Consider the following 13,489-nt stretch of genomic DNA (forward strand, 5'->3'; position numbering starts at 1 on the left):
CCATTATCTTCCAGCGTGGTTCCAGTTGAACCCAGTTGCCCCCAGTTCAGACCCAGTCACTCCCCACATGAGGTCGAGCGCTCCCTGAATTCACAGCCTCCCACCTGTGGGATCATCGCCCCCCATCCCGCAGGTGCCCGGGGAGGGGGAGCTCGGCCCAGATATCCCGGGGGGGTTCCCTGGGTTGGGTTTTTTTGGGGGGGATGTTTGGAGAAAGAAGAACTCCAAAGCTGAGCAGAAAATGCCCCTTGTGAGGACATTGGGGGTCCCCAGGAGGTGTTTCTGGGGGTCCCGGTGGCGGTGCCAGCAGAGCCCTGGCAGCGGGCAGGGGGATGTGGGGTCCGCCCCGTGGTGGGGGTTGGGTCTGCCCGGGTCAGGCACGGCCACCTCCAGCCCGGAGCCAGGGGGCTGCGGGACCCCTTGGGAGAGCCGGAGGGGGAACCTCGGGACCCCCAGAGTGGGACGAGCAGAGAGGGGCAGTACCGGGAGCAGGGGAGCCCCGGCAGTCTGGAGGAGCGAACCCCTGTGACCCCCAGAACCCCAAAGGGGGGAGCCCAGAGAGGGGGGAGCGCCACCATTCGCGGGACCCTCAACAGCCTGGAGAGGGGGAGGGGGGACTCCTTGGACCCCCTGCACCCCGAAGCAGAGAATAAGGGGAGAAGGGACCTGGGGATCCCATAACCCCCAGCATCCCTAAGTGGGAAGACCAAAGGGGGGAGCTTTTGGATTCCTGGACTCCCAGCAGCCTGGGGAGGGTGGAGACCAAGTAGAGAGGGGGACCCCAATAAAAGAGGGACCCCCAGCAGCTGGGACAGGGGGGAACCCCCAAACACCAAAGGGGAGAGACCAGAGACAGGGAACTCCTGGGAGGCTTTTTCAGAGCAGATTTTTATGGACACACAGTGCCCAGTGACTTCTAGAGATGGACTTGGGCAGAAGGACCTTCAAACTCAATGTGCTCATCCCTTGTTTCTCCCCAAAACAGGATTTCCCATTCCCAACCCTTGGCCGGATGGAGGAGGAGGCTGCGAGGAAGAGGAAGATGCCCTGGGAACCCCAGGCAGGTGAGGAGGAAGTCAGTGCCCCTTTCCCCCTCTCTCCTGCTCCATCTCCCAGCCCAGCATCGCCCCCGGCTGCAGGACAACCCCGCTGCCGACGCCGTCCTGCCGGGGACGGACTGGGGGGATCTCCTTCCCCTTCCCTGTAGCACGGAGGCAAATCCCATCCTCTCCTTGTCCTTCCTCCCCAGACAAGGAGCTGAGCACGGAGCCCAGGGAGGACAAATCCCCATGGCAGAACCTGGTGGAAGAGGCCGTTCTGAGCGGCTCCACGGCACAGGAATCCAATGGGGAGGAAAAGCCCCGGAGATCCCGCAGGAGGAGGGGCTGCAAATGCAGCCCAGGGTGCTCTGAGGAGGAAAGACCCACCCTGTGCTGGGAAGGCGTCTGGAGATGCAGCCAGAGGTCAGAGCTCGTGGTTCATGAGCAGCTTCACAATGGGGAGAAGCCCCACAAGTGTGGGGAATGTGGGAAGAGCTTCAGGTACAGCTCTGACCTGATCGTCCACCAGAGGATCCACACTGGGGAGAGGCCCTACGAGTGTGGGGAATGTGGGAAGAGCTTCAGAGACAGCTCCAACCTGATCCGCCACCAGATGATCCACACTGGGGAGAGGCCCTGGGAGTGTGGGGAATGTGGGAAGAGCTTCAACTGCAGCTCCCACCTGATCGTCCACCGGCTCACCCACACTGGGGAGAGGCCCTACGAGTGTTCCGAGTGTGGGAAGAGGTTTCAGACCAGCTCCCATCTCCTCGTGCACCAGTGGATTCACACAGAGGAGAAGCCCTTCCGCTGCCCCAAATGCAGGAAGGGCTTCAGGTACAACTCTGACCTCGTCAGGCACCGGCGCATCCACACCAGGGAGAGGCCCTACGAGTGTCCCCAGTGTGGGAAGAGCTTCTCACAGAGCTCTAGCTTGATCAGACACCAACGGAGGCACCGCTAAGGGAAGCCCGACTGTGGGAAGAGCTTTGTCCTCTGCTCCAACTCCATCCCCCATCAGAGGACCCACATTTGGCAGAGCCCTGGTGACCCACATTCCCTGTGATCCAGGTTGGGAAGACCCCAGGCTGGTGCTCTCCACGTTCTCCTGGATCCCTGTAGGCACCTGGGTGAATGCAGGGGCAGGAACATCCATCAGGACTCAGATCAACATTGGAAATTGATTGGGAGGAGCTGATTTTTTACTTTTACACCCTAAAAAATTTCATCTACTCTCTCCAAATGTTTCCTCTGGTGGCATCAAGCCACCCTATGTCATCTTGGAGGTCTTTTGCAGCCTATGTAATTTCTATGTTAATCCCATTGAAACAGCAAAAATTGGGGTAAAAATAAAGAAATCAGAGAAAGAAAGAGATCTAAAGCGGCACCATTTTCCTGCAATTTGGGGGTGAATTTGGGGTTCAGGGGAATATTTGGGAGGATCTGAGTGTTACGGGGCTGTGAAGCCAGGCAGATTGGGGCCACAATCTCACAATTGTGCTGGCAGAACGTGTCCACCTGAGCCCGTCTGTTCTCCAGGAATTCCGGTTGTTTGTCCCAGTCCCTGGCCTGGGTCTCCCCCTTTGGGGTGTGACCTCCAAAGTGCCCAAATCGCTGCTGAAGTGCCCAAGCTGCTCTGGGCTGTGGATGTTCCTGTCCCCCAGCCTGTCCTGGTCGGTGCCGTGGGAGGTGGGAGGGGGTCTGGGTGCTCCTTGGGGGACTGGGAGGGGCTTTTGTGGCCCTTGGAGCCACTTACGGTGCTGGGACGGAGTTTGGGGGGCTTTTGGGGCAGTCTGTGAGGGAGTTCGGGGGTGCTGGCAGGGCTGTGTGGCTTGGAGAGAATTTGGGTGGGTGTTGGGGGAGATGGAAAGGGAATTTTGTGGCTTTTGGGGCCATTTCTATTGCAGGGAGTGGTTGGAGGAGTCCTGGCTGGGAGCGGTGGGGTGGTTTGAGGGGTCTGGGAATGGCTGTGGGGCTGGGAGGGGGTTTTAGGGCAGTTGTGACCTCTCCCCCAGATCCCCAAAGCTGCCACCAGACCCCACACCCCAAGATGCTGCTGGAGGTCAGGGGCTCCATGTTGGGGTTCATCGTCCTGGCACTGCAGGAGAAGGTGAGGGGGGGGTCCCCAGGGGCTGTGTGTGTCCCCCCAGAGCGTGTGTGACCCCCCCATCCCGGTGTCACCTCCTTTTCCCTGCCCACAGTGCTCCTGAGCCAGCCCCTGCTGCCCCGGGAGGGAATTTGGGGAGGGGGCAGAGGGGGTGCGCAGCCCCCGCCGGGGGATGACCCCGGCCCAGCGCCCTTTGTTCAGCACCAAGCTGGGCTTGGGGCCGCAGGAGGAAGAGGCCGATGGGAAGCACATCCTGCAGGGGGGACAGGGCTTGGGCTCAGGGCAAGGTCCTGCCCTGCACACCTGGCTCAGGTGTGAGCCTGCCCCAGGAAGGGAGCGGGACATTCCCATCCCCACGGATCAGGGCTGGGAGCAGCGCTGGGACCACGGACATGGAAATCCTGGGAGCCACTGGGACCGCACTGGGGGGTGAATTATGCCCCCCAGCACCTTTCCAGGCTGCCCTGCGACCTGAGAAATGCTCGCTGGGCCTCGGCCTTGGCCAAGAGCCCCCGGGCTCAGCTGCTCTGAGCTCAGGCGCTGCCGGCTCCTGCAGCCCGCCCAGGGCCGCCCTGCCTGTGCCGGGGCTGTGCTGGAATTCTCTGCTGCTGCTGGGCCACTCGGGGGGTCTGGCCCAGCAGGAAAGGTGACCCTGAGCCAGGAGCTTTCCTTGGCTGCAGCAAAGCCTCGGCACGGAAAGACCTTCCCAGCGCTGTGCCCTGGGCCGGGAGGGATTGTGCCACCAGAGCTGTCCCTCCATTTCTTCTGCCAGGCAGCTTTAGCACATGAAAAGTGGAGAAGCCAGAGCTGCCTCTCAGCTTTCCGCAGTCCTGCAGAGGAATCCAGAGGTGTGGGAAGCACCCTGGGAACAGGGTTGAGGTGCCAGGGCAGGGGAATTCAGAGCCCTTTCCTCCGCCGTGGGCCCAGGCTCTGGCCCTTGCCCTTTGCAATGGCCCTGCAGCTGCCAGAGGGGCCTTTTTGGCTCAGCTGAGAGCAGTCCTGCTGCAAGGCTGTCCTCGAGCTGCTTGGGCTGCACATGTGCCCAGGGAATGCTCATTGCTTGCAGTCTCAGGCGCTGTGGGTGTGCAGGTGTAACTACTGCAGGAGGGAACAGCTCTGCTGGGGGCAGTTCTCTTTTTCTTGGTGGTTTTTATGCTTAATGAACGTTCCCTGCCAGCTCTGGGCAGAGCTCTGTACCTGTATGTGCCACTTGTCTGTGGCACTGTGGCTCAGGAGGTGGCCAAGGGGAGCTTGGCCGAGGTGTGGGCAGAGGAATGGCCATCAGGCCAGGCTGGGGGGTCAGCGGCCGGTCAGTTGCGTTGCGTGGCCGCGGCTCTGGAGGCTTGTGTGGGAGCGTGTGCAGGGCTGGAAGGCTGGGGCTGCCGCTGCTGTGTCCCAGAGCCGGGAAGGCCGGGGCTGGCCCGGTCCTGGCCCGGCCCCGCCAGCTCTGCCAGCTGCCGGCGGGGACACAAAGGGCAGCTCCGAGCTGCGGCCGCTGCGCTGCGGCCGCACAAACGCAGCACCCGCAGAGCTCCAGGGCAAGGTCCTGGCCCTGGCTCGGGGCTGGGCCGGGGCCAGCGGCAGAAAATCACCTTGCAGCTTGGGCCCCGCAGCAGGGAGGAGCAGCAATTGCTGGCTGAGAGAGATTCTTGCCAAGGGCCTGCGGGGCTGGGCCCCAGGGAACGGCTTCCCGCTGCCCGAGAGCAGGCTGAGATGGGATGTGGGGCAGCAATGGTTCCCTGGCAGGGCGCTCAGGGCCTGGCACAGGCTGGCCCCAGAAGCTGCGGCTGCCCCCGCATCCCTGCAAGTGTCCCAGGCCGGCTCGGCCATTGGGGCTTCCTGCCCACGAGGGCTGGGCTGGGCTGGGCTGGGGCTGCTGAGGGCGGGATGGGCTCTGCCTGAGACAGCTGAAGGCTGCGCATGATGAGGCCGGGGGGACCCCGTTCCTCAGTGGGTTCTGGGGTATCCCACATTCCTGAAGGGATGTCAGGCTATGTCCCGTTCCTGAGGCAGTTTTGGGGTCCCCTAATGCTTTGGGAGGGGTTCTGAGAGGGGGGCTCTGGTACTTGGAAGGGGGACCTATTGTCAGGGATGTGGGGAGCCCATTTTGGGAAGGATGCTGCTGTTTCTGGCAATGTTGAGAGGTTCTGAATGGGCTGTGGGGCCCTGGCTCTCATTCTGGGACTTGAGGTGAGCCCATGGGCACAGCAAGGGCTCAGGAGAGGTTCCAAGCTCCCATTTGGGATGGAGGGATTGAGCGGGTGCCTCCAATCAACTCAATGCCAGCCCCAATGTGTCGATGGCAGCCCCAAATGGCTCGATCCGTCAGCCCCAAGGCCCGGCTGTGGGGAGTCAGGAAGCACAGAAGGGGAATTGGTGTCCAGGAGGGGTGGGATGGGATGGGATGGGATGGGATGGGATGGGATGGGATGGGATGGAGTCAGGTAGGGATGGGGTGGGGTGGGACAGGGTTGGGATTGCATTGTGGGGGTGGGATGAAGTTTGGGAGGGATGGGGTGGTTTGGGCACTTGGACTGGGACACTCCATAGAGGGAAAGCAGGAGCCGCTTTTGGGGAGGCTCCTGCTACTTTTTGACAATTTTGGGGCCTCTAAGTGGCTTCTGGGAGGTTGTAGTGAATTTGGGGAAGGTGCCGTAAACCCCCTGCAATTTGGGGTGCTGAGGTGATGTCCACACATTTTGGGAGGGTGAGGGGACCCCAAGTGTCAGGGGATCCTGCTGCTTTGCATCCCTTAAGTGGGGTGAGAAGTGGGGAATGGAGGAAGGGAGGATGGGAGGATGGGAGGAAGGGAGGAAGGAAGGAAGGGAGGAAGGAAGGAAGGAATTCGGAAGGAAGGAAGGAAGGAAGGAAGGAAGGAAGGAAGGAAGGAATTCGGAAGGAAGGAAGGAATTCGGAAGGAATTCGGAAGGAAGGAATTCGGAAGGAATTCGGAAGGAAGGAATTCGGAAGGAATTCGGAAGGAATTCGGAAGGAAGGAAGGAAGGAAGGAAGGAAGGAAGGAAGGAATTTGGAAGGAATTCGGAAGGAAGGAATTCGGAAGGAATTCGGAAGGGAGGAAGGGAGGAAGGGAGGGAGGAAGGGAGGAAGGGAGGGAGGGAGGGAGGGAGGAAGGGAGGAAGAGAGGAAGGAAGGAAGGGAGGAAGGGAGGAAGGGAGGAAGGGAGGAAGGGAGGGAGGAAGGGAGGAAGGGAGGGAGGGAGGGAGGGAGGAAGGGAGGAAGGGAGGAAGGGAGGAAGGAAGGAAGGAAGGAAGGAAGGAAGGAAGGAAGGAAGGAAGGAAGGAAGGAAGGAAGGAAGGAAGGAAGGAAGGAAGGAAGGAAGGAAGGAAGGAATTCGGAAGGAATTCGGAAGGAAGGAATTCGGAAGGAATTCGGAAGGAAGGAATTCGGAAGGAAGGAATTCGGAAGGAAGGAAGGAAGGAATTTGGAAGGCAGGAAGGAAGGAAGGAAGGAAGGAGGGAAGGAAGGAGGGAAGGAAGGAAGGAGGGAAGGAAGGAAGGAAGGAAGGAAGGAAGGAAGGAAGGAAGGAAGGAAGGAAGGAAGGAAGGAAGGAAGGAAGGAAGGAAAGAAGGAAGGAAGGAAGGAAGGAAGGAAGGAAGGAAGGAAGGAAGGAAGGAAGGAAGGAAGGAATTCGGAAGGAAGGAAGGAATTCGGAAGGAATTCGGAAGGAAGGAAGGAATTCGGAAGGAAGGAAGGAAGGAAGGAAGGAATTCGGAAGGAAGGAAGGAATTCGGAAGGAAGGAAGGAATTCGGAAGGAAGGAAGGAAGGAGTGAAAACAATGTAAGTACTGAATGAAACAAGAAAAAAGGTAAATAACTGAGTTCTCTTTTCAAAAATATCAATTCCCTCTGAATCCAAAGTTGCTGAAGACTTTTCACTCCACATTTGGGTTTTGTTTTCATCTCTCATACTTTTTCTGGTTCTTTTCTTTTTTCTCTTGTATTTAATAGATAACACCTGCTAGGAAAGGAATGCAGAGCAAAATGAGACCCATTTCTGGCAGGCAATGAAAGTGTCGGCTCCTGGTCTGGTTCCTTTTGTGTGGATCCCTCATCTCTGCGGCACAGGGGGAATAGCAGTGCTGGGAGGCAGCAGCGGGCTCAGGAGCATCCTGCTCTGGCAGCTCCGGGCAGGTGGCACATGTCCTGCTCTCCTGCTGCCCTCCAAAGCACAGAATGCGTGGGCAAGTTTAGGCACAGCTCTGGGCACAGCCAGCATGGCCTGGGCACGGGAACGGGGGGCAAAGCGGGCGGGATCCTTCTGCAGCTGCCTGGTGGTTTCTGCTTTCTGTGCCCAGAGTGCCAGGATGTTCTGAAGAGGTGCTTGTCCATGCAGCCCTTGGCCAGGCCGTCCTTGGAAGAGCTCTTCAGTGAGCCTTGGCTGCAGGGTGTTCATGTGCCCTAGAGGATGGCAGAGAGCCACGGGCACAGTGTGATCCAGGGGCCTGGCAGGGAACAGCCCCACCCATCTCTTGGCAATCAGTGGCAAAGCAAAGCAGACTCTTTTGTCCTGCCTGTAGCTGTGAGCAGGGAGCATCAGAAGGGAACACGCAGCTCTTGGGCTGCAGCTGAGCTGGAGGCCTGCTCTGGCAAGCACTGGTGGCCACCATCCCCCCTGGTTTTGCTTGTCTGGTTCACAGATGGCTGGGGCCCTGGGCAGAACCCTGAGAGCCTGGTGTGGCCCCAGGGAAGGAGAAGGAGCCCCTGGAGAAGCTGTAGCAGGTGGGGCTGCTGCTGCTGGAGACACCAAGGACGAGCTCAAGGCCAACAACCTCTATCTGGAGCTGGCCAGCGGCAGCTGAAGATGATGGCCTTTGATTGTGGCACCTTCTCCAAAGACACGCTCCACGCCCAGTGTGCAGGTGAGTCCAGAGCCAGGAGGATGCTGCCAGAGCTGGGCATGGCACGGCCTGGCCGGGCACCAAAGGTTCCCCCTTTGCTGGGGCGGCTGCAGGGAATTCTGCAGTGGCTGCCAAGCTGCTTTTGGGCTCTGGGCAGCTGCGGAGGAGGTGGCTGTGCCATGGCTGGCTGCAGGCTGGGCACATGTCCTGCCCTCCTGCTCTGCTCCCAAAGGCAGCAATGCTGGGCAGCTTTGGGCCCAGCTCTGAGCACGGCCAGCACGGCCTGGGCACTGCGGGCAGCTGGGACAGGGCCATGAAATCCCACATCTGGCCTTGTTTGGGGCTGTATGGTCAAAGTCAGCTGCCTTGGCTCCTCCTTGAGCCCTGGCCAGGCTTAGGAGGAAGCCAAGAGGAGGATGAAAGCAGATGTTCCCGCACTGGAAGTGCTGTCAGTTTGTTTCTCCAGCACTGTCAAAGCTGGGCCCTCTCCCAGCGGGGTTGGAGCCTCAGCTGTGGCTGGAGGCAGCTGCAGGAATTCCCAGTGTCCGGGAGTGGCTCTCCAGTCCTTGGCTGGGACAGCTTCCCCCAGCTGATGGGTGGCTCTGGGTGATGGTAAAGTCTGAGGGCAACTGGGGCTGGATCTTGGTTAATCACTGCAGGCAATCTTTGGCAGGGATGACTGGGGGCATTGCTGAGCTGCTTCTGCTGTGATTCTTTGCTAATGATTATGTGCTTTGCTGAGCTTATGCTTCTGTGACTTTTTGCAGATCTGCATTCTATAAATTACACAATTCCTTCAGTTGGTGTCTGTGTCTTTGGTGCTGACGCTGCCCACCAGCAAAACAGGGCCCCATCCTGCCTGAGTGTTACCTGGGAAGACAAAAACCCTCACTCCAAATGTCCTCCCTTCCTCCTTGTTCCCCCCACTTTATACTCTGGCCATGATGTCCTGTGGTCTGGGATATGCCTGGGGTCAGTTGGGGTCACCTGTCCTGGCTGTGACCCCTGCCAAGCTGCCCCGCACCCCCAGCCCCTCCCCAGCGTGGCCGGACGAGGGGCAGGAAAGGCCTTGGCTCTGTGCAAGCTCAGCAAGAACAAAACCATCTCAGTGTGAGCAACGCTGTGCTCAGCACAGAGCCAAACACAGCCCCAGAGAAAGGGCTGGCAAGGAAATTCCCTCTGGCCCAGCCCACAGCAGCACCCCATGGCCACCCAGCATCATCACGGCTCCACGGGTTCCTTTCCATGGCCTCGGCCCTGGCCACGGGACCTTGGGCTGGTGGCCACAGCAGCCGCCTGTGGCCCAGGGCTCCGTGCCCGTGTCCATGGCAGCAGTGCCCGGCCACGGGCCCTGAGTGCAGGTGACTGTGCCAATGCCCATGGCAGCGGGGCCAAGCGTTGGTGTCCGTGGCACCAAAGTGAGGAACGGGTCCCTGTGGCCGCTGCCGTGGCACCTGAGGGCATCAGCGAGTGTCACTGCAATTGTAGCTGGCACCAGCCCCGGCACCGCTCTGTCCTGAGGGCTGCCATGGCAGCCGAGGGCAGCCACAGCTCTGCGGGCAAGTGGCCACGGAGCCTGACTGCAGCAATGGGTCCTGGGGGGGTTTCCAAGGGCACTGGAACTGCTGAGGGTTGCCATGGCATCCAACCCCCTGGGATGTCACACAGCCACCCTGGGATGTCACAACCCACTCTGTGATGTCACAGCCTATTCTGGGATGGCCCAGCCCTCTCTGTGATGTCACACCGATACCCTGTGATGTCACAGCCCACTCTGTGATGTCACACAGCTCCTTCCTGACATCAGAGCTGCCGAAACAGAACCGAAACAGCAACACTTGTTGTGTGCACATTCCAAATGTGATGCTGGATTGGATGATCAGGTAGAGAGGATAAAATCGGTTGCTGCATCCAGCAGGGAATTAAGGGGAAGGTTAGACAGTAACTGTTTGGATAAAATATTTAGAGGTCTTGGATTTTCCCTGACTGATGGTTGGCCTCACTTTTGCAAAGTCTAACTGGGATCACAGCAATACTTGTGCTTATGACACTTGCTTTGAGCTGTGTAAAGAACATGGTTGTGAAAGCAGCTGAGGAACTCATGGGATGTGAGTAAAGGAGCAGAGTGAGGCTTCTGAAGGCTTGAAGGGAAGAGAAGCTTCCCAACCCTCCAAGGGGGGGAAATTTGCCAGATGAAAAACCGTTTGCACCTGGTGGGTTCATACAATGCTTCTTCTCCAAAAGCCACTGTCCATGGAACCGCACAAGGCTGATTCTGTAGGCAGCAACCAGCCCAGGTGTGCCAACTTTCACCAGTTCACCGGGCAGCCAGGGCTGGCTTTGGGGTCAGCGACCACCAGGGACCCCCAAAGAGACCCCCAGGGCAGAAAAAGGGATGTGCAAAGGGGTGGGGGAAATCTGCAATGATTTTGGGGCAATGATGATCGTGTGTGTGTTTCTTGTGGGACAATCTGGGAATGTGTCTGTGAAACACAGTCTGCAAACAGGAACATTCCTGAACTCGGCGCACACGACTTTGGGAGGGGCTCTCCCCTCGTGCATCCGGCCCAATAAAGAATGCTGCTGCTTCGTGCTGCGCTGGTGCTGAGGAGGTTTTGTTTCACTGAAGTTTTGGTAACACCTCTGTGCCTGTGTCACAGACCCACAGAGCAGCTGTGATGTCAGAAAGGGGCTGTGAGACATCACAGAGTGGGCTGTGACATCACAGGGTATTGGTGTGACATCACAGAGGGGGCAGGGCCATCCCAGAAAAGGCTGTGACATCACAGAGTGGGTTGTGACATCCCAGGGTGGCTGTATGACATCATAGAGTCAGCTGTGACAGAGACACGAGTGGCCACAAAAGTGGCCATGGCACTGTCCGCACGCTGTCCCTGCTGCTTCTCCCCCATCCGCTGGCGGGGCACCAACTGCCAGCCACCCACTCCTAAAGCCACGGGCCCACTGGGACACTGCAGGGGCTCCTGGAAGCCAGCGGCCATTGTGACACAGCGGGGCTGCCCAGAACCCACGGTGCTTTGTGACCCGTGGCTCCCAGGAGAGCCTTTGTGATGCTGGGCAACTACACGGAACCCTGGCTCCAGTGTGACACCAGCACAGAAGCTCAGGGAGCCCTGGAGACCGTGGGGACGCTATGAAACCTGATGGAACCCTGGCTCCAGTGTGACACCACAGAAGCTCGGGGAGCCCTGCAGACCGTGGGGACGCTATGAAACTTGATGGAACCCTGGCTCCACTGTGACACCACAGAAGCTCGGGGAGCCCTGGAGACCGTGGGGACGCTATGAAACTTGATGGAACCCTGGCTCCAGTGTGACACCACAGAAGCTCGGGGAGCCCTGCAGACCGTGGGGATGCTAGGGAAGCTGACGGAAGCCTGGGCACCACAGTGACGCTGTGGAACCTGGTGGAACCGAGGGGCCACAGTGACACTGTGGGGCCTTTTGGAAGCAAGGAGACCCTGGTGGGAAGCCACGGGATGCTTAATGCTGGCAGGAACCTGCTCCAGCTGGGCTCCTCTCTCCCGGCTTCCACAGGTGCTGCTAGGATGCCACTGCGGCACTGGCTTGTCACGGGCTCACGGCTTCCTTTGGGAATGGCTCTGCTCCAGGATGGCATGCTGCAGAGAATGCAGGTAGATTTTGTGCTCCCTCCTGGCATGCAGGTGGACAAGAAAGCCTGATGCAGCCCCCCCTCAGCCCATGTCCGGCTGTGTCATTGGGGCGGGGGAACTTTGGGAGCAGCCCCAGCCCTGCTCCTGGTCCCGGCTGGGCACGCAGCTGCTGGGACACAGGTGTGTCCTGATGGCCCCCGTGTACTCGTTTGAGAAGGGGAGGACAGAGTGCATCAGTGAGTTTGGTGTGGCTTACATGCGGCAAGGAGAAGGTGCAGCCCAGAAGTGGCTTTCACTTCTAGAACCTTTTGCTATTGCGGGAGCAGCTGGTGGACCTTTTCCACCGAGCTGCAAGAGTGAAAAGTGTGATGGCATGTCTATCTGAGAAGGAAGGTTCAGTGCCGCAGCGTGTTGTGCACAATTTCTATGCTGATAAGAGAAGGGGGTGCTTTTGGAACGTTTTCCTTCCTGACACGTCTGTCTGTGTGAGCTTTAGGTGCTTGGACTCAGGGATCCCAAAAGTGTGCGAGAGTGACTGGGCTGCGAGAATCATGTTGCACAGGGAAGAGGGAAGGTCAGCAAATGTTTCCTTTCCTGGCACATGTCTCAGTCTGAACTGCAGCTGGAGATGCTTCACTTCCTCCAAGGACTGTGCCACCTTGCGAGAAGGATGCGCTAGATGGAGTTGAGAAAGAAAGTGCCTATCGCTAGCTTGTTTCCTCTAGTTGCTAGACAGCAAAGGGGCTATGAAAGCCAGCACTGGCGTTTTGTTCTAGGACTTTTTCTTGACAAGCAGCTGCTGGATGTTTGGAAGGGGGATATGCAAAAATGAGAGGGTAAGATGGTCCACTGAGCTTGAGAGAAAAAGCATCTCTTCAGGGATTTGGATGCATTTCAGAGAGTGTGAGTTCCATGCTGAGCAGCTGATGGCACAGAAAAGGTTCTAAAGAAAGAGGCCGTGCTGGAATTGCCTTTCCTTTTGCAGCCTAGAAACTGCACAGCCAACAGCAAAACGATTCCTCCTCCTCCTCCTTGCCTGCTCCATGCAGGATCCCGTTCCTTTATGTCTCCAAGAGGCAGGATGCACAGCCGAGCTCTTCCACCGACTGCTCGCACACGACTGGGGCCACGCCAGCGGAGCGCTTGGCTTTTTCCTGGGCACTGTCAGCGCTCATGGAAACAAGCACCCGATAGAGCTGCCGACTTGCAGAAGAAGGAATCACTGCGAGCCCAGCTCGAAAGCACCCCAAGGGCAGAGGCAACTTGGAAACTTCCCTGCTCTCAAATCAACGGTGTCAGGCCAAAAAGATTTCCCTACTCTTCCCCTTGCAAGTGCAGACTCTTCTTTGCACCCACACTCCAAGAGCAAGATGAACTCCTTTGCCCTAACAAATCTTTTCCTTCTCGCAGAGTCCGGCCACCAACTTGAAGCCACCTGGCAAAAGCAGAGCTCAGCAAAGGGCCAGCTGAGAAAGCTCTTGCTGCCTACAACTTCAACTGCAGCCCTCAAACCAGCAGCACACACGCTGCTCTGGGCACTTTCCTTCTCAGCTCTAGGCACCATGCTAAGCCTTCCCTCTGCCAGAGTCAGGATCCAAAGACAACGGCACCAGGGACTGCCCACACACTAAAGGCACCAGGACAAAAGGCTCACGAGCTTGGCCTTTGCATTCCCGCTGACAGCTCAACAGCTCTAAGCCAGAGAACTGCCTGGTGGGAACAGCCTTTAGAATCACTCCGAGCACCTCATGACAAGGAGCTGCAGTGTGTGGGGAATGAAGCTCCAGCAGCCTCCTGCCCCAGGGTGTCCCCCGGGAGCAGCCATGCTCCAGGCCGTGACTGCCACCTG

At 58.5% G+C, this 13,489-nt stretch overlaps 1 protein-coding gene across 1 annotated transcript; it reads left to right on the top strand.

The window, feature by feature from the left end:
* Positions 1-549: 549 nt before the first annotated feature.
* LOC116438781 (zinc finger protein with KRAB and SCAN domains 8-like) lies at positions 550-2,004 on the top strand. Its single transcript, XM_032097781.1, has 2 exons — positions 550-1,064; positions 1,250-2,004. The coding sequence occupies exons 1-2, from the start codon at positions 923-925 to the stop codon at positions 2,002-2,004; spliced, it is 897 nt and encodes a 298-aa protein (XP_031953672.1). The 5' UTR covers positions 550-922.
* Positions 2,005-13,489: the final 11,485 nt, after the last annotated feature.

Source organism: Corvus moneduloides, unplaced genomic scaffold (assembly GCF_009650955.1).
Source record: "Corvus moneduloides isolate bCorMon1 unplaced genomic scaffold, bCorMon1.pri scaffold_114_arrow_ctg1, whole genome shotgun sequence".
Taxonomy (NCBI): Eukaryota; Metazoa; Chordata; class Aves; order Passeriformes; family Corvidae; genus Corvus; species Corvus moneduloides.